Source organism: Pelophylax lessonae (genome assembly GCF_965119305.1).
Source record: "Pelophylax lessonae genome assembly, chromosome: 2".
NCBI classification, from domain to species: Eukaryota; Metazoa; Chordata; class Amphibia; order Anura; family Ranidae; genus Pelophylax; species Pelophylax lessonae.
This window is the reverse complement of record NC_138769.1, coordinates 568,751,059-568,776,861: the sequence shown is the minus strand read 5'-3', so window position 1 is coordinate 568,776,861 and position 25,803 is coordinate 568,751,059. Positions and strand designations below refer to the sequence as shown.

Sequence of the window (25,803 nt, the reverse complement as noted above, 5' to 3'; positions counted from 1 at the left end):
CACATGCATGCCATGTCAGTGCTCATCTGTGCCACATCAGTGCTCATCCATGCCACATCAGTGCCACTACAGTGCTTATTAGTGCCCTACAGTGCCTCACAAAAGCGTGATGGGTAATCAGGAAATGACAGTGCTCCCTGAATGTTGGGCCTCTGTATGTGGCTAGGCTGTGTAAAAGTCTCACACATGTGGTATCGCCATACTCAGGAGGAGTAGAAGAATGTATTTTGGGGTGTAATTTTTGCTATGTATATGCCATGTGTTAGAAATATCTTATAAATGTAAAACTTTGTGTAAAAAAAAATAGTTTTTATTTTCTTTCCACATGTTTCAAAAACTAGTGGAAAAATGACATGTTCAAAATATTCATTATGCCTCCTAGATTATGTGTTAGGGTGTTTGCTTTCCAAAGTGGAGTCACTTTGTGGGTGTTTCCATTGTTCTGGTTCTCCAGGGATTTCAAAAGTGTGATAGGTTATCAGGAAATATGTGTAATTTTTGCTCCTAGAATGCCTGGAGGTGCTACTTGAATGTTGGGTCTCTGTATGTGGCCAGGCTGTGTAAAGGCTTACACATATGGTATCACCATACTCAGGAGGAGTAGCAGAATGTATTTTGGGGTGTAGTTTCAAGTATGTCTAGAAAGTGTGTGAGAAATAACTTGGTAATTTGACAATTTTGTGGAAAAAATCTTAATTTTGCAAAGAACTGTGGGAAAAAATTACAACTTCAAAAAACTCACCATGCCTCTTTCCAAATACCTTGGAATGTCTACTTTCCAAAAAGGAGTCATTTGGGGGGTATTTTTTACTTTCCTGGCTTGTTAGTGTCTCAGGAAATGAGATAGACCGTCAGTATATCAGGTGTGATCAATTTTCAATGACTGGCACCATAGCTTGTAGACTCTATAACCTTTACAAAGACCAAATAATATATACTTATTAGGTTTATTTTTACCAAAGTTATGTAGAAGTATAACTTTTGGCCAAAATTTTTGAAGGAAAAATTAGAAAACTTGCAAAATTTTAAAACCGAAATGAAAGAAAATGCACTTTTTTTTACAAATTTTTTGGTCTTTTTTCATTTATAGCGCAAAAAATTAAAAAACCCAGTGATGATTAAATACCACAAAAAGAAGGCTCTATTTGGGTGAAAAAAAAGTACGAAAATTTCATATGGGTACAGTAATTGTCATTCAAAATGTGAGAGCACTGGAAGCTGAAAATTGGTCTAGTTAGGAAGGGGGTTTAAGTGCCCAGTCTGTAAGTGGTTAAGCCCTGGGTAGTAAGTAGAAGCGGGAGTATGGGCTACTAAAATCTATTTAATTTTATAGGCAGGAATGAAAAATAAAGCTGCATGGTCCCCCCTGTCTTGCTGATTTGTTGATGGGGCCCAGGCCCGGTACAACAGGGCTGTTGCCTTATCAGCGGCCCTGTATATATTGGCCCTCCCTTTGCAGCTTTAAAAGCTTCAACTCTTCTAGGAAGGCTGTCCACAAGGTTTTGGAGTGTGTCTATGGGAATGTTGGACCATTCTTTCAGAAGCACATTTTTGAGAAGGCCTGGTTCGCAGTCTCCGCTCTGATTCATCCCAAAGATATTCCATCGGGTTGGGGTCAGGACAGTCAAGTATCTTCACCCCAAACTTGCTCATACATGTCTTTATGGATCTTGCTTTGAGCACTGGTCCAAATCATGTGGTGGAGGGGGGATTATGGTGTGGGGTTGTTTTTCAGGGGTCGGGCTTAGCCCCTTAGTTCCAGTGAAGGGAACTCTTAAGGCGTCAGCATACCAAGACATACCAAGACATTTTGGGCAATTTCATGCTCCCAACTTTATGGGAACAGTTTGGGGATGGCCCCTTCCTGTTTCAACATGACTGCGCACCAGTGCACAAAGCAAGGTCCATAAAGACATGGATGAACGAGTTTGGGGTGGAGGAATTTGACTGGCCTGCACAGAGTTCTGACCTCAACACAATAGAACATATTTGAGATAAATTGGAGCGAAGACTGTGAGCCAAGCCTTCTCGTCCAACATCAGTGGCTCACTTTACAAATACGCTTCTGGACGAATGGTCAAATATTTCTATAGACACACTCCTAAACCTTGTGGACAGCCTCCCCAGAAGAGTTGCAGCTGTTATAGCTGCAAAGAATGGGCCAACTCAATATTGAACCCTAAGGACTAAGACTGGAATGCCATTAAAGTTCATGTGCGTGTAAAGGCAGGCGTCACAATACCTTTGGTAATATAGTGTATGTTACCACAACCCACAGTAACACACCATATGCGCGTTGGTGTGTTACAGTACCATTCTTTATAAATAATATCCTAATGCACCTCTGGGCCCTGATTTTTGTCCACTTTACCTCACCCCATTTTCTCCTCCTTTCATCATTAAGGAAAGTATGCCTTAATGCGATTTTGGTTTTGCAACTCCTTGGCTGAAGAAATAGATCATTTGGCTCATCATATAAATATACCTCTTCTTTTCAAAGAGTCTTTAATCCTATGTTAAAAGATATAGCAACAGATGTCACGGAAGTCTTGGGATAGCACCCTGGAGTCCTTGTTGCTTTTGACTTTAGATGAAAGGGCAGAACAGTCATCTAGGGGATGCCCTTCAAAGAAATGATAAATCCAGTGTGTAAGAAGTCTGGGATGATAGAGTTTTATTTTGACCAGGGTGCTTAGATTTTATTTTTATTACATGTGCTTAAAAAGGTGTCAGTCAGGCTAGAAGTACAGTAATTATTTCTGCCTTGATTTTGAATAAGCATTCTATCATTATCCTCCTTGCTAGTTGCTACACTGACACTGGCCCAGGACAAGCATGTGCATATTTGTTGTCCCAACTTAACACTTGTTCAGATCTGCAACTTACCAAGAGGTCACACAAAGATAAGGGTGAAAATAACAGCCTGTACCTTTTAAAATAAGCATGATTTAAAAAATGTAAAATATTATTTAAAAATTATGTATAAATGTTTAATTTAAATTATTTCAGTAAACAGTAAATAACAAACCATAAGTATATAAGTAGGGATGGGCTTGGTTTTCGAGTCGAACGTAAGTTAGACTCGAACATCAGCTGTTCGTGTGTCCGCAGAACACACGAACAAATGGGGAGCTCGGCGGAAAGTTCGCCCGCCGATGAGCGCCCAATAATGCACTGCGCTGTTGCAGTTTTGTAAATTTTGTAAAAATGTTGTAAATAAATAATGTTTCTCTTTCACTGACGTGTGCTGATGAGGCGGCACTGGTAGGCTGCACTGATGATCACTAATAAGGCGGCACTGATGAGGAGTCACTGATGAGGCTGCACTAATAGGCAGCATTGATGGGCACTGAGAGGCGGCACTGATGGGCAGCACTGATGGGTACTGATAGGCGGCAATGATGGGCACTGAGGCAGCAATGATGGGCACTGATAGGCAGCAATGATAGGCATCACTAATAGGCGACACTGATTGACACTGACAGGCATCACCGATGGCAGTGCTAGTGGGTACAGTTTGACAGCACTGGTGGGCACTGTTTGGGCTACACTGACAATCAGGGCACTGTTGGTCAGTGCCCCGATTGTCAATGCAGATGTTCTTTGTGTGGATTTGCCAGTTTTTGGCTCTTCATACGCACTGTCAGCATGAGGGGAGAAATGCCGATAACCGGCAAATCCTGTTTACATTGAGATCAGCTGTGATTGGACACCGCTTATCATGTGATAAAGAGCTGCTGTGGTTCGATTTTTACCCTTCTCTGTGATCAGTACAAGCACAGCATGATGTCATACTGCAAACTGCGGCCGCGCTGTAGCTGTCATTCGGCTATAGAGCGAAGGGGCTAAAAATGACACTGACCACCAATGCTGGGGGTTTTAAAATGCCTCTAATCTCCACTGATTGTGAGATTGTTTTTGGGAGATTTTGAAATTGCCAGTAACCACCAATAATTGTGGGATTGTGTTGGAGTGGGGGAAGGGTTAAAGTGTTTTGGGTTTATCCATGCCATCAAGCCATTGCATGCAATGCAATTTCAACCTTTCAACTTGTCATCCTGATAACTTTCCTCCACAACAATAACAGAAGATTTGCACTTGACTTTAGTAGGTGATTTTTAAAAGCTTAATTATTATTTTATTTACTGCAATACCAGCATGCTCTTTAATTTACAATAAAATGTGGCAAGAAATGGGATCACATTGGGATGTCCAGTTTTCGAAAAATGTTTTTTTTTTTTTAGATGTCCATACTGTCCTGGGATATTTATTTGATATGTTATACTGTATACTAGAAAGTAAGGTAACCTTTACTAAAGTTAGGGAAACTTAGTAAAAATAATAATTAAGCAAATAAAAATAATAAATAATAAAAATAATAACAATATAATAATAAATAATTCAATAAAAAATAAGTAAACAATTATTTTAAAAAACTGTGGTTTTTAAATACAACCAAAAGAAAGATCTGTCTATCTAAAAAAAAAAAAAAAAAATGGGTCCAGCATTGCACGACTGAGTAATTATCAGTCCAACAACACTGAAAACTGCAAAAACAGCCTGGGCAGGAAGGAGCTGTAACATACTGGTCCTGAAAAGGTCAAACAAAGCCTTCCTAGCCTGAACTGCGCACACTAGAAGAAATTGGCAGGCTGCCTGCATTGTAATTGATTTTCTCACAGTAGTCATTTGAAAAAAATGCCAAATGCCTTGTCTGACGCACTAGATGTGTGATGCTCTGACTCTACAAAGCACACCTAACAATCCATACAAATCCTTTGGTACAAATCTGTAGGTGGGGTCAGAGGCCAAGTGACCCAACTGGGAGAAATAACACACACAGTCCAGGAAGTTGTATAGATTATTGTAAATTGTAATTAATTATAAAACAATTGCTTGGCAGGAGGGATTCCCTGTCAACACTGTCTGTGTTGATGGGGGAACCATGCGAAATTCTTTAGGAAAGAAATATACACCATTTATGGGTTGCCAAACTCACTGTGGATATTCATACAGTTGTAAGGGAACGGTCATTATTGGCACAGTGTTGCAGCGAGAGTACACTCAGTAAAGCACAGTATTGCAACAGCAGATTACTCTGCAATGGCTCAGTTTAGCAGTGATATTTCTCTCAGCAATGGCACACTGTTGTAGCAAGATAGCATTCCAGGCGTAGAAAAGAAAACAGTTATAGCGTAGTAGTAACCAGTGCTCTAAATTAGCAAAGTTCCAGCTGACAATTCACATCAGGGGTTAAATCATTTGTCCGACTGGACTCTGTCTACATTTTACAAGAATACCATCTGTTTAAAGCTTAGTGGTGTTACAGGCACTGTTTATTCTTATAACATGTGAGTGGCCAATTTTGTTCCTTTTTTTTATTATAAAGAATCATTATACTGCACTTAGATTGTGCCCTCTGGTGATCTTTTATAGTATTCCAGGCATAGCCTGATTTACCAGAAGATGGCTTCTGGGGAACAGTAAGGTAGCTGCACTAGTGCAGAGGTCCCCCAAATGTTGCTCCAGTTAGCAGAATTTTTAGAAGAGAAAACCAAAGTGTCCCTGCACTGTCCCTACTCAAATAGGAAGCTCTTCCTGTGCTATTACTTTCCCAAACAAAAAAAGGGTGTCTCTGTCTCTCACCTATGCCCTTGCTCCAGGCTTGTCCCAATGGTGTAGGTACCCAAATATACAGAATGTTGCAGTTGGTTTTGCACAAAGCAGCCCCGGTCCTGCTCTTCTCGGGTCCTTCTTCTGCTCTACTGGCCCCTCCCTCCTGTTCAGTGCCCCCACAGCAAGCAGCTTGCTCTGGGGGCACCCGAGCCGAGTCACAACTCCCTGTGTCCATTCAGACATGGAGCCCCGACCCAGCCTCACCCCCTCTCTCTCCTGATTGGCTAGCTGACTTTGATTGATAGCAGCGGCAGCATATGGCGCCGCTACTGTGTCTCAGCCAACCAAGAGGGAGAATCTCGGACGGCTGAGACACTCATCGACATCACTGGACAGAGAGGGACCTCAGGTAAGTGTTAGGGGGCCCAAGGGGGGCTTATGCACGCAGAAGTTTTTTTTATCTTAATGCATAGAATGCATTAAGATAAAAAACCTTCTGACTTTACAACTCCTTTAAGGCAAAAGGCAAGTTTGTTTTTAACGTAATGTTTAGGAAAAAAATTATATTTCTACATCTCCTATATAATACTGCAAATAGTCACTTTTAGAATATAGGCCCACTTAAATACACCTGTGTTTCTATGGAAAAAAGTTGAAAACAGTGGCTTAGTGGTTAGGATTTCTGCCCTACAGCATCAAGGTCTTTGGTTTAGATCTCAACCAGGACACCTACCTGCGTGACGGTTTTCTTTTGGTACTCTGGTTTCTTTCTTCACACAAAAGAACTCTAGGTAGGTTAATTGGCCCCTGTCTAAGTTGGCCGTAGTATGTGTATGTACTGTATAGAGTGAGATAGGGACCTTAAATTGTAAGGGCAGGGACAAATGGAAATGTACAATATGTGAAAGCACTATGTACTCTAAATTGTCTGTTTTATATAAATACTGTAACTATAATAAATAAGACATGACTTATTAGTGGTTTTTAAGAGCACATCTGAGAACCCCTGGAGTAAATCTTGAAGCATCTTTACAGGGCATACCGCAGTAGATAAACATGTCATTTTTCTTGTGGAAGATTTTTTATATTTATGTTTTAGAGTTGCAGCTTTAAGGCTGATTACTGTTTGCTTGAATAAGGATGTTTTTGGCTTCTGTTTCCATCAGGTGAAGCAAAAAATTGAGAGGCATCGAGAAAATGAGGAACACAGCAGTCGGTCTGGCATTTATTTTCCTCATGGCAGTCCAGTCATGTCATGGAGGCTGTGCAGAGCCACAAGACACACAGGGCTCAGGTGTTCAGTACAAGGTAGGACACAAGGTAATCATAAGATGCAATGAAGCCAATAAAAAAAAAACCTTTCCCCGGTCTACTGCATGTGATATCATACAATGCACAAGAATGAAATAACAGAAGAACATAAAAATCAGGCCATATATGTGATTATGAATACTTCAATTTACTGCAACACCACATGAAATCATCTCTATGAGGTACTACAGCCTGCTAAAGTACCAGAAAACAGCACCTCATTTAATAACAGCTTCAGTGGAATCATGGAACTTAGGAATTTGGATATGCAATTGTCCAGTCTAATAAATGGTTGCCAACACTGTTTACTTGATCTTTAAAATAAACGGTGCCACCAATAGCCCAGGGCTATCATATAAATAAAGAAATAGTTGTGGAATCAGTATAAAGATATTTGCAGCAGTACTTGATAAAAGGCAGCAAAACGTTAATGGCCTATTCAAACTATTTCCACTTGTTGCAGTGCCTTAACTGCACACCGTTGGCAGGTGTTGCATCACATAATGGGAAATAGATAAAAACAGAGAGTGCACTGGCCTAGTGCGCCCTCTGTTTTTATCTATATCCCACAGTGTGCTGAAGACAACCCCAGTCCTAGAGGGCAGCAAGGTTCTAAAGTAATATCCACCTCTGACTACAGATTTTTCTACTTGGACTATGACACCTATGCGCAGGAGCATATTGTCGCTGTTGCATTACATCAGCCATGTCCAAACTATGGCCCTCACAGCTGTTCAGGAACTACAATGCCCTTCATGCCTAGTTATGTCTGTGAATGTCAAAGATTTGCAATGCTTCATGGGAATTGTAGTTCCTGAACAGCGTGAGGCCATTGTTTTGACACCCCTGCATTACATATAGTGCATTGTGTTAAGGTAGCCAATTCATTTGTAATAGACTGCCTTTTGCACCACAAGTCGTACATGTATCCTTTTCTCTGGAGTGGAACAAAGCATGGCAAAGTGTTACACATTGGGGTGTGCTGCACACACAGGTGTGGTAGGAAGGTGCATTCAGGTGCCATTTAGAGTGAATGCCATCACATCACACCAACATGCATAAAGCACAGAACTATTTACGGGTGAAGCAGACCATCAAGCCACAAGTACATTTACATGCTTGAGAAGTGTATAGATTTACTTTAAAGTGATTTAACAGATATCTAACATTTTGTAATTAACAGATTTGTGGCACAAAGCTAGATTTCCCGCTATTTACTCCTCTGCAGTTTGTGAATATCACTTTGCAATAGCTAGACCTACTAGACATAGATGTATAGCAAATAATTATTTTTCAGTGTTAAAAAAGTATTCTATACATCTGAGACCCACATTATCATTATTATAACATATTTAAACCCAAAAACAAAATATATTGAATATACTGCTGCTTACAAATCCTTGGACAAGGAGGCTGCAAAGCAAAGCAAAGGCTTTTTCTCTTCATTTTCTCTTCATTTTTACCTGGTAATCCTACAGATATCCTACAGACATCAAAATCCTTGTCCCTGGGTGGCTATACTTACTTCTCCACTGCCTAATGCACCACAAGTCACACATGTATCATTTTTTCTGGAACAGAGTGAAACAATGCATGGCAAAGTTTTATTGCGGTGTGCTGCACACACAGGTGGGGTAGGAAGGTGCATTCAGGTGGCATTTAGAATAAATTTAGAATAAATGCCACCCCATCACGCCAACATTCATAAACCACTTAACACAGCACACTGGTGTGAATGAATTCTAAAGTCACCCATTCCGTAGCCAAATATGAAATATTCAGCCTATAAACAAAATCTGTGAACAAATACTGCTCCAGTCTGTCCCCAGTAACCCAGTTCTACTTGAACAGACAAGGAGTCACTGCTCAAGGTGGTGTAATTGCCTGATGACTCACACAGGTGCATGCCCCGGCTCGCCTCCGTGAAAACTTGATAAAAGAAAAGGAATTGGCAGCACTTCAGGTTGAGTCAAAATCCAGGTTTATTGACTGGACATCCAAATATGACAATCGTGACAAGGTAGACGCGTTTCACACACTGACTGTGTGCTTAATCGTTCTACTCCCACTAGGCACTGCCATCTTTTCTCTCACATAGTATAGAGATGGTGATGCCAGACTGCCGATCACAGCCAATGCACCAAAGTAACATAAGTCCATCTTATGATTCTCAAATAGTTGTCTGCATATGTCGGGGGAAGAGGTAAGAGAGGAAGATGAGGGCTGAGCTGTTGACTGTTGCAAAAAGTCAAAATTTGCATATCTGTAAAAGAGCTATTTACGGGTGAAGCAGACCATCAAGGCCCAAGTACATTTCCATGCTTGAGAAGTGTAAAGGTTTACTTTAAAGTGTTTTAACAGATTTCTAACGTTTTGTAATTGACAGTTTTGAGGCACAAAGCTAGATTCCCCGCTATTTGCTCCTCTGCAGTTTGTGAATTTCACTCTTCAAAAGCTAGACCCACTAGACAACTTACCATTATTATAACATATTTAAACCCAAAAACAAAATATATTGAATATACTGCTACTTACAATCCTTGAACGAGGAGGCTGCAAAGCAAGGGCCTTTTCTCTTAATTTGTACCTGGTAGTCCTACAAATATCAAAATTCTTGTCCCTGGATGGCTATACTTACTTCTCCACAGTATATTTGGAAGCAGCCATGGTTATCACTCAGGCAGAACTTCAAACAAAACTTCCTCTCTTCATCCCCATTGCATAGGGGCATGGGTATTAGTCGTTTACAGAAGGAAGATACAGATGTTTGTGCTTTCAGATAAGCTCAAAGGAAGAGTCAAGGGCACTAAAAGTGGAACTATAGGCAAAACTTTTTTTTTATTTTGGCTATAGTAAGGAAGGGTTTTGATCCCTGTTTTTTGTTTGCCATCTGTTTCCCATTTGGGGAGATCCACCTTCACTTTCTGTTCCATAGCCAAAACAGAAAGTGAGAGGAAATGCCAACGATCATCATAACTAGTGTCCCCATTGGAATATTTCCCCTCTATTACCTTTCTGGGGACACCCCAAGCTTTGGGATTTTTTTTCTTTCACTTTCATTGATAATGGTAAATGTGGCAAATGGAGAGGGTGAATTTCCCTAAAGGGGGCACAGACAGTGTGTAACGCTCTGGGTTCTTAGTTCAATGGGGCTGGATCTACAGCTGCAGAATTCCACTCAGTAGTCTTGTAGAGATATGTTAAATCACCTGATCCAACACTCTTGACTCATCACAGTGGTTCAGCCTGATTCAGTATGCACATACACAAACACTCAGTTAATGATGTTGCAGGAGTGATAGGTAATTATGCAAGTAGCAGTGAAATGATACACTGAAGGTATAGGCTTTGAAGAGTGACAGTAGATGATGATAAGCACTCAGATAGTGATGTTGCAGGAGTGATAGTAGATGATGATAGGTAGAAGTAATAGTTACTATGGATAACACAGGTATGTTAGTCTCTTTGTAGGTGTGTGGAGGTAGGTTGGTAACTGATGCGAGAATCGGATATAGCTGGTAACCGATGTGAGAATCGGATAGGGCTGGTAACTGATGTGAGAATCAGCTAGGCTGGTAACCGATGTGAGAATCGGATAGGGCTGGTAACCGATGTGAGAATCGGATAGGGCTGGTAACCGATGTGAGAATCGGATAGGCTGGTAACCGATATGGGAATCGGATAGGCTGGTAACCGATGTGAGAATCGGATAGGCTGGTAACCGATGTGAGAATCGGATAGGCTAGTAACCGATGTGAGAATCAGAGGTATGCACAAACAGAGTTGCAGGGTAACAGACAGCAGTAGACACAAGAGCTAGCAATCTAGTTCAGGAATGCAGGGTTTAGTAAGCAGTAGGCACAAGAGCTAGCAATCTAGTTTAGTAATGCAGGTGATAGATACTAGAGAGCATGTATCCTAGAGCTAGCAACAGTTCTGTAATGCAGGTATTAGTTAGCAAGTGTTGTTGATAAGAGGGGATCCCCTGTGGGGTACTTATCAATAGCCAGTAGTGAGGTGATTTAACATATCTCTACAAGACTACTGAGTGGAATTCTGCAGCTGTAGATCCAGCCCCATTGAACTAAGAACCCAGAGCGTTACAGATTGCACGAACCCGAAAAAATGGATCCAGCAGATATGGCCACTCAAGTCAAGCATTTAACCCAAAAAGTGGAGGCACTTGTACACACAGTCTCTAAAGTACAAAAAGAGAACCACACCCTAACACAGCAATTAGCTTGTGTATCACAGCTTACTGCTGCCCAACCCCCAGAACCCTATGTCCTGTTACCTGATAGATTTGATGGTTCCCGTTCCGCATTTTCAACTTTCCGGATGGATTGTGAGCTCCTGTTTGTTCTTAAGCCCAGGACCTATTACAATGATTTTATAAAAGTTCATTCTGCTATTAATTTGCTTTCCGGAAAGATGAAAACATGGGCATACAAAAACCTGCAGGAGAAAAGTCCTATCTTGGACAATTGGGAGTCATTTTTAGCTGCTATGGACTCTCAATGTTTTTCCTCCCAGAAAGTTACTGCCAAGCCTGCTCCAGGTTCCCGCAGACCCCGGGTACCTAGAGAAAAAGAAAACCATATGAATATAATGGCTCTGCCTGGTCACGGTACAAGCCTGCCTTTAACAGTCAGCCTTGTCACCCTGACACACCTCCAATAAGTCCTGATCCTTCAGAGGAGGAAGAAGAGCCTATGGAGATCAGTGCTGTGCATACCAGGCTGTCTTTAAAAAAAAAAAGACCATAGGAGAAACTGCGGCCTTTGTTTCTATTGTGGAGAGGGGGGACATTTTATTACATTTTGCCCAACTCGTCCATCTAGGCCTAAGGCTCTCCCAGTGGGGACCATGCAGATCCGTCCTGTTTTCCCAGTAAAACAGCCTGGAACCTGCCAAGGTTGTTGTCAGCCCTGTTAAAGGAATACACACCTATATGCGTTCCACCTACCTGAGTGGTGGAACGCAACCCAGATGTGAGGTGATAGAAAGGCACTGATAGTACCAGGATCTTACACAGTGATAATAACCTTGCAGGTGTTATACTTGACATTTGGGTAAGGCATGGCCATCTTCTGTACTTGCCAAGAATGTTCTTAGACTGAAAATGAAAACGAATGCAACCACCACGTCTAAAGTAAGCTGTAATATATTCGATTTTTGTTTTTGGGTTTGAATATCATTCTTCTGGCTTGGGTTTGCATTCACTAGAACCCAGTGTTCACTGTGATAAATTATTCCTAATTTTCTCCACTGGAGCCTTTGGAATATATGCATTGGAGGAAATGAGAACATGATTGACTATCAACAATTTTGTTTTCACAGGCTTTACAAATTGTGTTATTCTTCCAATTTCCACCTCTTAGGGCCCTTTCACACGACGGACTGATCTGGTCCACCTATCAGTTTTTCAGGTGGACCTGATTGGACCCTCCAGTCTCCTCTATGAAGCGGTGGGTGTTAGCAGACATGTGTCTGTTGACACCTGGCAACATCCGATTCTATCCTCTATTGGATCAGATGGCATTCAGGTGTAAACAGACAGGCAGCTTGTTTACATCCGACCCCCCATAGAGGAGAACAGGCAGTGCCTGTGTCCACTCTGCATAAGCGGAGCGGACACAGACCGGCCATATGCCTGCTCAGTGGGGATCAGAGGGCAGATTCCTCGCTGAGCAGGCAGACTCCAATGGAGCACACACCGCGTGTAAGGGCCCTGACTGTGTTTTTACTTTGAAAAGGTTAGGAAATTATGAGAAAGTTACCTGAGATAAATATTAAATACTGTGGGGTTTGCACCTCGATCATGTTCCTATTGCTGTATGTGGGACCCTACTAGGGAAATTCCCTTTTTACTTCCGGTGTTGTTGCTAAGATAGGAAGTGATGGGTAATCTTCTCAAGAGTGACAAGGAAGACTAAAGAATATCTATCATCCCATATCTTTAAAGCCTGTCTCTGGGAATAGGAAAAATCCTCCCTTACATTTTTGCTCTCCGGACTTCAGCTTTATTTTGTTTTATTTTTGAATAATATTTAAACTGTATATGAGGTATGCTGAGTGAAAACATGTGCTGATAGCTTGTTCCTCTTGTGGGATTGCATTCTATTTCATGTCTTGCCATCTTTTAGTGTCTATTGTCTCTTGGAGAAAAATGTTCTTTAAAGGGAGTGTATTGAGGTTTGTATTCATTTTCTTTTTTTTTTATTACTGTCAGGGCTAGAAGATAACAAGTAACTTTATTTTCACCAGGTACATATGAAACATTACTCATTTTGTATTTTCATCATCAGTCAGTAGGTAGAGCTCTCAACTCTATTTTCAGCATGTACCTGTCCATTATTTGCTGCTCAGTAGTAAAAAGTCTGTAGTTAAGAGCCCAGCAGCTTAAAGGATAAGTTCACCTTTTAACAAAAAATAATACATGCACATTTTTATGCAGGTAAAAAATGTGCATTTACGATTTTTTGTTTTAGGAGCCTGGAAAGCAGGTATCCTGCAGACTATCAGTGTAAGCTGCCTTCTCATACATCATACGGGCAAGCAGTTTTACAATGAAAGGAAGATTTAAGAGCTACGACAGCGCTCAACATCGCCATGGTAGTTCTTTGAGAACTACAAGCTGACAGCCACAAAGGCTGTTGGTAGTTGTAGTCCATTCATTCACAGAACACTGTGAGGGCAGAACTGAGTGCAACATGTGAGAAGACCTGCTTCTCTGAGCTATTGTGACTGATACAGACACCGATCCTCTCCCCGGCTCACAGCCCTCTCTCAGCTGTGCCCAAGCTTTCCACACACTCCCTGAAGCCCGCTGCACCAAGGCACCTGTTGTCCGCATCCCTACACAGCGGGAATGACAAGATCCAAGGAGGAGCATGGAGTGGCCCCCAACATGGCTCCGCTGCCATGCCTCGGTGGACACCATGTGGAGCAGACAAGTAGAAAGAAGCTGGAGCTTCTAAATACAAGGCGGCCAATACTTCAGGTAAAGATGGCCTCAGAAACATGCTAAATTATGCTCATAAGCTGCCCCTGCCCAGTACCCACTCTGACAGCCTGGAAGATGCGCCTACTGACTTGTTAGGAGAGGAGAAGGGGTGGCAGCCCAGGGCTGCAGAGGCCATGGTCACTGATCTGGAAAATACAGAGCAGGAGGAACAGTAAGACAATCCTAAAGAGCAGGAACAGCCTATGCTATGGGAGATCCTGAAAGCTGTTAAATGCACTGCCTTAGTAGATAGGCTAAAAACTCACTTGGGGAGTATGTCAGAGGATGTTGCCTTGATTAGACATGACCTCCAGAAAATTAGAAAACGCACTTATTAGCTACTTAGAAGACAAATTGCTAACCCTTATGCGTGACTCGCAGACCACTAAGTAGCTAATGGGTGCAAACAGCTCAAGGATCTGGAAACTGCATGAGAAGGAACAATGTCACATCATCGGTCTCCCAGAGAAAATGGAGGGTCGTGAACCCACAGAATTTATTGAAGGCTAGTTCCTTTTTGGTAAAAATGCCTTTACACCTCACTTCTGGGTGGAGCGTGCTCACCGTACACCCACCAGGTCGTTACCACCAGGTAATCCACCCAGGCCCATGTTGGCTCGCCTACTCAACTAGCGTGACAGAGAGACTATTTTGCATATAGCTAGTGAAAAATATTCAATACAATGGCACCAGGGTTTCATTCTACTCTGACTTTTTGGCTGAGGTGCAAAGGAGCAGGGAAAAGTTCACAGACGTTTGCAAGTGCCTGCAACGCCTTCAAGCTACTTATGCCATGTTATACCCAGTCAGACTTTGCATTACTGCCTGCAGACAAACATATTTTTTTGACTCTGCAGCTTCGCCTCGGATTGAATTGACACCCATGAAGCCAATCTGCGATGTCAACTCGATGCAGATAATGGTGATTGAATGATACCTCCTCCATGACCTAGCATTTGCCATAGGCCTGCATTTGCCACTGAATATCATCTTTTTTTTTTCCTGCTCTGGATGACCCCCACAATCTGTGATGCGTCTTGTGAATATTGTCAACAGGGAAGCTGGGACACAGACACATCGACAAAAAATAATCACAAGACCTGTGAAGGATCTTTCCTCCATCAAGTGACCCTGTGGGTTAATAGGGGATTGAAGATCCCTCAGTTGAAGTTTAATAACATTCTGGCAGTCTCAGCGGATCTGATCATCCCCTCCTGCAGCCAGCACATGAATGCCCCATCCCACAACCACTTGGTGTGTGTCTCTCTGTATACTTGCTGAATGTTTATACATGGATCTCTGGACTTTTTTCCTTTTTGGATGAGCACACGTATCAATAGTGAACAGCGGTGTGATAAATAATATCTCTTGAGGAAGCCAAATTCATTGGCGAAACATGTCAGGATTATCACCCCATTTTTATCACCAGCCTTTGATCACATTTTCTAACATCCAAAACAACTTGATCTAATAATTTTATAATGTGTGCTTGTGTATATATGTGTATATGTATTTTTTGCTTTGTTAATATTCTTTTAAATTACCAGGATAAAAGATTTATGAATTTTATTATTTGTCTATGAAATTGTGTTAATTGCACGTTAAAAATCCCAGCTCCTGATGTGAGCATGTTTTCTTGTGTTCTATTTCTAATTGTTGGGATGCAGTGGGATGCAGTGCCTGTGAGCTTTCCTCTGATAATTCCCTGAAGTACAATATGCAGTTAGCTATGTGATTTAAGGTAGATGATAAGGCAAAAAACAAAGGTTCTTATTTTATTTCCGATATACAGTAAGTAGTTCATGGACAGAACTCAGGAGGTCAGGTAATTAGAATGGGCAGGCACACACACATGAAATTGACTCTCACAGTGACGCTGACAGCAGTGTGCAGCAGCACAGATGGTGATGACACCCCACCAACACAACACTTCTCCTCCTGAGTCACAGTGACAGTCTATCTCCATGCCAGGTGGTCCCTTCTGTCCACTCCAGACCAAACAGCACTGACAGTCCCACTCTTGGCTTGCCCTGCTCCCATTCTGCAGACCCACACAAGAGGCTGCTCTGCTCGGCTCCCTTGCACCAGGACATTACACGACATGCTCCTGCATGCCCAATGCCAGGCCCGCCCCCCCTGGTGCCATCCTGAACACACAGTAGCAGACACTCGGATGGTTTATGTTGGCTCCAGACCAGAACTGCACATGCGCAGTTCCGAGCCAAGTGTTACAACCACATTTTTTACTGGCAACTTCTTCCTGTCACTGGCAGGAGAAAAATGCCAGCTTTTTACTGGCTGCCAGTAAAAATACTGACAGTTGGCAACACTGGTTATGATTCTGAGGAATCACCCGCTGCCCAGGGTAGAGGAAAGAAGAGGAGAGTACCAGAGTATGCTGGAGTGGGGTGTAAAGTAATTAATATAGCCTCCTAAATTGCTATGGAAATGTATACATATCACACACAACAATTCCAATCCTTGCACCAACTAGTTAAATATACTCTAACAATCCATGTGTATGATGTGGTCCTAGTTTCCTAGTTTGCTGTGTTCTGCTAAACATTCTGATTTTTCCGAACTATACACAGAGACATTTTTTTTACAAAATTATTAACAAACTGATAGTATTTATTACATTAGGCTGCTCGTATTCACTCTAAAAATGTCACAAAGACTTTGGATTACCTTTAATGAACCCCGTGTGATCTGTGAACCACTTATTCTTCCTGAGATGAAAAGAACACAAACACTTCACACAACAGTCTCCATACACCAATAACACAGCAGGCTTCAAGAGGAGAGAAAACATGCAGGGATCCAAAAAAAACCAAGCTCCCCAAACAAACACTCTCACGGGAGAATCTATCTGTCATTCACGACACAAGTCCACCATAAAGCAAGTACTGTAGACAAGTGTCTTATGTAATATAATGAAGCACGGAGTCTGGCAACTTGACAAAAAGAGAAATTCAACATTCAGTACATACAGTCTTTTTATTAATAAATCAATCATAAGAAATCAACATTGGGAATAAAAATCCAGATACAATAAAGGATTCCTCTAGAGAGATATCTCAATTAATTACACCATTCTCATAAAACTCTGGATGTATTGTGCATACTGTATGAGAAAGCTAGGTTTCTGTCTAAGAAAAAAAAAAAACTGTTTCATGACAACTGTTACATTATCATCATGTTCAACCAATGGTCATCCAGTAGTAATGAGAACAATGTTTGCTGGATAAAGTGGAGTAAGCAAATAGGGCCAATACATATTTGGAGTATATCTAATCATCAAGTTGGGCAAACTAAATCCCCCCTGCAATCCCTCCGAACCATCATGCTCCCGAACATTTGCAAGTCCAAAAAAAAAAAACCTTCTAACGCTCGAATTAACTTACCTGTTGTAACTGATGCTCTGCGGCATCTCCCATTCTTGCCAACTGTCCCATTTTTTGCCGGGACAGTCCCGGCAAAGAGGAGCCTGTCCCCGAGTAATTTACATTGTCCCTGCAAGCGCCCGTTATTCGGGCTGCCCGTAAATGTCCGTAAAAATAAATGGTTGTGGCCCGACATCATAACGACGCATGCGCTGTTCCGATGCCTGGCCGGCTCGGGAAAGCTCGTACAAGCTTGGCTGGGCAGGTGCTTTCACAGTTACGTAATTGCGCCGCCTGGCGTCATTTTTAAATCAAAGGCACTCGTTCTTGGCAGCGCCTCGGCGGCGCCGGCTGCCACAGCGGAGCAGAGAAGGACCCCTGGAGATTGAAGACACATTCACAGACATGAAGGTAGGTAGGATGCAACAATCCTATGTGCAAAAATATCTGGTAACTAGGGATGATCAAACTTTTCAAAAGTTTGGTTCGGCCAGAACATCCGAACTTCCCGAAAGTTCGGCCCGGATTACAGAACCCCATTGAAATCAATGGGACCCGAACTTCGGTAATCAAAAAACACCATTTTGAAGCCCTAAAACCCAATAAATGCCCCTAAAAAGTGCCTAGGGTTCTGGGTCATATCCCAGGGACTATTAAGCACACAAAAAAAGTTCTTAAAAATTGTCATTTTTGATAGAGAGACAATTATTGAAAAAAAAAATAAAAAAATTAAAAAAAAATAAAAATTTCTTTGGATTTAGTATCTGGGGGGTCTAAAAGTGTACCTGTGAAGTTTCAGCTCTGTAGCATGTCCAGAACCATAAAAAAAAAGATTGTTTGTATTTTGTCACTTATAGAACAGGTTAGTGGCTTCTCTCTTTTCACACCTTGCCGGTTTAGTAGCAAGCGTTTTTTTGGGCATTTTTTGGGGTCTTTTCAGGCAGGCAAAACATCTGAACTTGTGTATAGGGGTATATATACACACATACTTATATGTATATATACACCTAGACATATATAGGTGTGATAGTAGCAGAAATATATGCTTGCGCTAATGAAATCATTTACACTAATATGGCTCCGCTCCTATAACACCTATATATGTCTAAGTGTAAAATACATATAAGTATGTGTGTATATATACCACTATACACAAGTTCAGATGTTTTGCCTGCCTCCAAAGAACCCAAAAAAATGCCCAAAAAAACGCTAGCGCCCAAAAAAAAAACGCCCAGGTGTGTTGTTGCAGGCATTTTTTGGGGGTTTTTGGAGGCAGGCAAAACATCTGAACTTGTGTATAGTGGTATATATACACACATACTTATATGTATTTTACACTTAGACATATATAGGTATTATAGGAGCGGAGCCATATTAGTGTAAATGATTTCATTAGCGCAAGCATATATTTCTGCTACTATCACACCTATATATGTCTAGGTGTATATATACATATAAGTATGTGTGTATATATACCCGTATACACAAGTTCAGATGTTTTGCCTGCCTCCAAAGAACCCAAAAAAATGCCCAAAAAAACGCTAGCGCCAAAAAAAAAACACGCCCAGGTGTGTTGTTGCAGGCATTTTTTTGGGGTTTTTGGAGGCAGGCAAAACATCTGAACTTGTGTATAGTGGTATATATACACACATACTTATATGTATTTTACACTTACTCATATATAAGTGTTATAGGAGCGGAGCCATATTAGTGTAAATGATTTCATTAGAGCAAGCATATATTTCTGCTACTATCACACCTATATATGTCTAGGTGTATATATACATATACGTATGTGTGTATATATACCCATATACACAAGTTCAGATGTTTTGCCTGGCTCCAAAGAACCCAAAAAAATGCCCAAAAAAACTCTAGCGCCAAAAGAAAAAACGCCCAGGTGTGTTGTTGCAGGCATTTTTTTGGGGTTTTTGGAGGCAGACAAAACATCTGAACTTGTGTATAGTGTTATATATACACACATACTTATATGTATTTTACACTTACACATATATAGGTGTTATAGGAGCGGAGACATATTAGTGTAAATGATTTCATTAGCGCAAGCATATATTTCTGCTACTATCACACCTATATATGTCTAGGTGTATATACTGTATACATATAAGTATGTGTGTATATATACCCGTATACACAAGTTCAGATGTTTTGTCTGCCTCCAAAAACCCCCAAAAAATGGCTGCAACAACACACCTGGTCGTTTTTTTTTTTTGGCGCTAGCGTTTTTTTGGGCATTTTTTTGGGTTCTTTGGAGCCAGGCAAAACATCTGAACTTGTGTATATGGGTATATATACACACATACTTATATGTATATATACACCTAGACATATATAGGTGTGATAGTAGCAGAAATATATGCTTGCGCTAATGAAATCATTTACACTAATATGGCTCCGCTCCTATAACACCTATATATGTCTAAGTGTAAAATACATATAAGTATGTGTGTATATATACTACTATACACAAGTTCAGATGTTTTGCCTGCCTCCAAAAACCCCCAAAAAATGCCTGCAACAACACACCTGGGCGTTTTTTTTTTTTTTGGCGCTAGCGTTTTTTTTGGCATTTTTTTGGGTTCTTTGGAGGCAGGCAAAACATCTGAACTTGTGTATAGTGGTATATATACACACATACTTATATGTATTTTACACTTAGACATATATAGGTGTGATAGGAGCGTAACTATATTGGTGTTAATTTATTTTATTAGCGCAAGTAGTGTTTTCTGCTCCTTTCACACCTATATATGTGCAGGTGTATATATACATACATGGGTGTGTATATATACCCCCTATACACATGTTCAGATGTCATGCCTGACACCAAACATGTGCTCAAAAAATCCCTATAGACGCCTGCAGCCAAAAAGCAAGCTGACAGGGGCGAAGCCATATTACTGCAGCGAAAGTGACTTCAGAGAAACTAGCTTTTCTCTATAGCGGTCACCCTGATATGGAAGGGTTTGGTCACCCTGCCATAGCAGTCACTGTCAGTTCACCCTACTCTACACTACGGTCACCCTGGCACTTAACACTTTCCCTACAGAAACTACATCTAACTAAAGTGTAAAAGAGCACCCTAACTACACTAGATATCCCTTTCCTCACACTAATAAATGCTAAATGACACTTTGTAGCAGAAGTCACAGAACTGCTTCCATTCTCTTCCATGTCCCTGTATAACAATGCTAGGAATTTGGCGGGGGCTATCTTATATACTGGGGGGCGTATTCACTAATGATTGGCCTATGGACCCCCTAGTCACTCCAATCACATTCCTAGCATTCTCCCGCCCCCTCAATTGGCTTTTGCTAATGGTTCTGGTCCAATCATGGGCTTTTAAAGCCCATTTCCTGTCCCATTGCATTTTGGTCGGTTCTGGTTGCCGAATTCCGAACTTTTTGGGCAAAAAGTTCTAAATTCGGCCGAACCTTGAACAGCCAATGTTCGGGTCGAACCGATGGTCGACCCGAACCGTTCGATCATCCCTACTGGTAACACGACGTGAATAAAGTGTCAAATGTGCTCAGGTGTGACAATACAAAAAATGTAATATGTAAATATAAATAAAGTGCAAGGTGTAAATAAGTACGATAAAACCTAATTATACCAGATAGTATAATTAGGTTTTTATATAATTATATAAATATAAATATATATATATATATATATATATATAATTTTTTATATATTATATAAATATATGCATATAATTTTAACCGCTTGCCGACCACCCACAGTAATATTACTGTGGCATAGCGGCTCCCCTGTGTCCAGTCACGTAGTACTACGTGACTGGAGTGCATGTGATTTAGACACAACGGGAGGCGGGCCGCGGGAGGAGAGGCGGTGATTGCCGCCTTCCTCCCACGATCATCCGGGAAATGGAGAGAAGACCCGCCTGCTTATGTAAACAAAGCAGGCGGATCTTCTGTGAGACAGGCAGGGATAGATCAGCAGTTTCAGCTAAGCTGAAACTGCGATCTGTCTGTGCCTGTCACAGAACCTCCCCCACACAGTTAGTAAGCATATAGGCATACATTAACCTCTTTGATCACCCACAGGGTTAACCACTTCCCTGCTAATGGCATTATTACAGTAACAGTGCATATTTTTAGCACTGATTACTGTAGTAATGTCACTGGTACCCCCATAAGTGTCTTAAGTTTGAAATTCCCTTTTCAATTTCCTATAATTCTCTCTTTATTGAGTAGACCCTATAATCTAATGATAAGTAGGCGGAGATTAATTATGCAGAGTGGGCGGAGCTTTGGGGAAGTGGGTGTGGTAAGTAATTGATAGCTGTGCTGCAAAGTGTTCCCTGGAATTTTTTTTTCAAATGTTGGCAACTATGCATCGCCTCAGTTATGGGAGACTTGTGACCTGTTGGGACCTGTTGCTGCAGTGCATGTACACCGACCTGTCTTGTTGCTGTTCTTTGCATTGTGACATCATGATGTTCAGAACCCTGTGAGGGCCTAGCTGATGGATTCTTCTTATGGCCAATGGGGAGTGTCTCTGTCACTAGGAACCAATGTGGGCATTTGAAGATTGACCATTCCAAATCACAGGTCCAAAGAAAGAGGACTCAAGACCCAGTTTGTCACCAATTTAGGTAAGACTTTGGAGCCTTGAGTAATTTTTTTTATAGAAAGGTGCAGAAAATGGGGGGTGTTCAATGAGGAGGTGGTGTTGGCTACTTGGCTAGTTTTTTATTTTTTTTTTTCTTTACCCCTCATGGAGATAAGCTCTAATAAATTGTATAGTAGCTGTATGTATAGAGCAATATCATGTGAGTACATACTGTATATAAGCTGGTACACCATTTGTGCTAGGTAAAAGAAGGATCTTTCAGTGGTTAAAGAGTAACTTTATCCTCCTTAATAATTTATATGAAAATCCCCTCTTACCTGGTCTGCTGGGTTATTCTCAATTCATACTCATATGCCCACGAATCCAGTGTAATCTGCTGTGATCCACCACTAGGTTGCCAAATGCAGGGTTCCGCAATGCTATCTTCCTCTCATCTATTATTGGGAGATGGCTATCTCTTCCTGGTTCTGGAAGCCCCCCACTGATCATGCGTGCCAGGTCCTTCCTTCTTTAGTGCTGTTTCCATCCTCCTCCAGCAATGTGTATACCTCAGCTGAAGCCTTCTGGAATATGTGACAGGCATATCTCAGGAGGCATCAGGAGCAGGGATTCAGGAGAAATTCAAGGATTCACGTGAGTTCGATTTCACGTCTAGAAAAAATCCTAGCTAAAAAATATTACCTGCACAGTTGGTTGGTTGTGCCCTAGGCCCCGTTTACATTAGGCAATTTTGAATCGTGGCCAGAATCGCCACAATTTCACCCACAATTCCAAACTGCAGAAAAATGTGCGATACGCATTTGAGTGCCATTATTCTAAATGTTCAAACACACTCTTCCCAACTCACATGTGGGACAGTAGACAGGACTTTCTTACTTTAATCTAATACTTATCTTATATAAAAAGGATGACACCCACACCAAATGTTGGATTAAAAAGGCCGCGGCCGTTTACTATTTATTTAAATAACATTAAAATTCATCAAACTTTCAACTCATAAATAATAAACCCGACACTACGATCCAGGTTTATAATAATAAAATATTCAATAAAAAATATCCATAACAACATAATCATATACTTAAAATTATCGTCCCCCTTTGCAGCTTACAAAGGTGACCCAAAATAATAAAACTGGCCGCGACAAAACAAAAACAGGGGAGGGGGGGGGAGGGGAACCGCTCGCTCCAGGCTTCTGAGGTGGTCTGAGGGTCCCGCTGCTTGTGAGCCCCCTTAAATAGGGCTGAGATGAGGCACAGAAGGCGGGAAGCTGACTGGAAAAAACAGGTATTTTGCACAATCCTCCCAGCTACCTGTAAAACTGATTATGATAGGGGCTCATTTCAACCAATCACTGACTGGAATTTTATTTATCCCCCTAGTAACTCAACATCTTCTACAAAGCCCGCCAAACTAATTTCTGTCATAGCTAGCTGCCTGTCACTGTCCCATATAGAAAAGGGGGTCATGAACCCCCTTTCTTTCTATTCCTGTAAAAGTGGCTGTATGTCTAAGTGGCTCCTGAAGTGTCCAGCGGCTGGAACCGTGAGCAATAAGAACAAGGACCCCAAAAAATGGGTCCAAAGCTTTATTTAGCGATCACATTGTTATGTTACAGCAAACAGCAACAATTCGGAGCCTCGCAGGACCCCTTCATCAGGCATGTGACAATGAAGGGGTCTTGCAAGGCTCTTAAACTTTGCTGTTTGCTGTAACGATGTGATCGTTGAATAGAGCTTTGGACCCATTTTGTGGGGACCCATGGTGTGCTAATGACATTCTTTGTTCCCATTATTCTAAACAGCACCTCAAAGAATCAGGCACCCTTTTAATGTGTTGTTAGTGTGAGAAGGATGTTTTCAGGTAGTGAATGCTGCTCGGTGTAGGCATCATTCATCATAATCATCGGTTACAGTTAAGAAAGTTGTAGGTTGTTGTACCACAGTGCTCTCATAGAAAGGCTATGGTCACAGTTCACTTTCATTTCATAACATCAGCATTGTAACAACAATAAACTAAATATTTTTGACAGTCCAATATAACCTTACTTGAAAAATCTCCTGCATGACTGCATATCCCATGATACCTTGCTGCCTGCCGGATGTCATTTCTTTACTAACCACCTCCTGAAACTCTTCTCTGCTCTTCTGTAGTTCAGAAGGCAGTCTCTGTGATATGTACAACACAGCAGTGCCTACCTACAGGGCATGCTGACTACATTTTACAGAATTTAACCACTTCAATACTGGGCACTTTTCCCCCTTCCCGCCCAGGCCAATTTATAGCTTTTAGCGCTGTTGCATTTTGAATGACAATTGCGCGGTCATGCAACACTGTACCTAAACCAAATTTATGTAATTTTTTCCCACAAATATAGCTTTCTTTTGGTGGTATTTGATCACTGCAAGGTTTTTTTCTTTTTTGTTAAACAAATAAAAAAAGACCGAAAAGTTTGAAAAAAAAATATTTTTTTGTTTATGTTATAAAATGTTGTAAATAGATAATTTTTTTCCTGCACTGATGAGGCCGCACTGACAGGCACTGATGAGGAGGCACTGATGAGGAGGCACTGATGGGGTGGTACTGATGAGGTGGCACTAATATGCGGCACTGATAGGCAGCATTGATATGCAGCACTGATATGTGGCACTGATAGGTAGCACTGATATGCAGCATTGGTGAGCACTGATAGGTGGCAATGATGGGCACTGATAGGGGGTATTGATGGGCACGAATGGGTGGCACTGATGGGCACTGATAGGCGGCACTGATGGGCACTGATAGACGGCACTGATGGGCACTGATCGGTGGCACTGATCGGCGCTGATGGGCGGCACTGATGGGCACTTGTGGGCATTGGTAGGCAGCACTGGTGGGCAGCACTGATAGATGGCAATGATGGGCACTGCTGGGCATCACTGATGGGGAGGGCACTGGCAGGCAGCACTGATGGGGAGGGCACTGGCGGGCTCCTTGAGCCCTGAGAGCCATCCCTGGTGGCCATGGTGGGCATCCCTGGGGTCATGGGTGGGCATCCCTGGTGGTTCTAGTGGCACCTCCCCCCCAAGGGTCTGCTCTGATTACCAGTGCAGACCCCCCTGTCAGGAGAGCCCCAGATCGGCTCTCCTCTACTTGTGCCTGTCAGACACGAACCGAGGAAAGCCGATCAACGGCACTTCCTATTTACTATGTGACCAGCTGTGATTGACATCAGTAGGCTCTTTACTGAGATCAGAGATGCGGTGTGTCAGAGTGACACGCCGCATCACCAATCGCCACTCTGCGTGCCCCCTGGTGCTGCCGTCATACGACATCCGGTCAGGATAATGTAATCACCTTCCCGCCGTCATTTGCCTATAGGACGGGCGGGAAGTGGTTAAGGAAGTAAATGGGTGGGGGTCTTCACAAAGTAAGTTTACAAACCTCAAGATCATTCTGAATTAAAGTATGGGAATTTTGTTTTTTTTTAGTGTAGGAGGATTTCCAGGCCTTGGGCCTGATGAGGGTCTGTCATGGTTACCGGAAACGCCAGCAGCCCCTTTAAGCTGAATACCCAAGTGTGAGATTTGAGTCAAGGACCAATCTTTGGTTTGTTTTGTTTATTTGATATTGGGGATGGGAGAAGGGAATGAGTGGGATACTCCTCTGGCCCAACTAGGTACAAATGGGACACTTTGAAGAAAAATGCCTTTCAGCGCTGTCTTGACGCCGGCTGGAAGCCGACCAACGCTTGCTGGCACTTGAAAGACACTGACCTGCTGAACTGTAATTGAACTTGACTTCTGACACTCTGGTTAGCTCAAAAGTCCCGGACTGTACTTAGAACTTACTACTGACGCTCTGGTTAGCTCAAAAGTCCCAAACATTGCT

At 41.9% G+C, this 25,803-nt stretch overlaps 1 protein-coding gene across 2 annotated transcripts in view; it reads left to right on the top strand.

Annotated features, from left to right (window-relative positions):
- TAC3 (tachykinin precursor 3) overlaps window positions 1–25,803 on the top strand; it is a 127,227-nt gene that overhangs the window by 20,421 nt on the left and 81,003 nt on the right. For both annotated transcript variants that reach the window (XM_082244405.1, XM_082244404.1), the window contains exon 2: window positions 6,783–6,924. In XM_082244405.1, coding sequence (XP_082100531.1) covers window positions 6,814–6,924 — 111 coding nt within the window. In that variant the 5' untranslated portion in view covers window positions 6,783–6,813. The remainder of the gene's footprint in view (window positions 1–6,782; window positions 6,925–25,803) is intronic.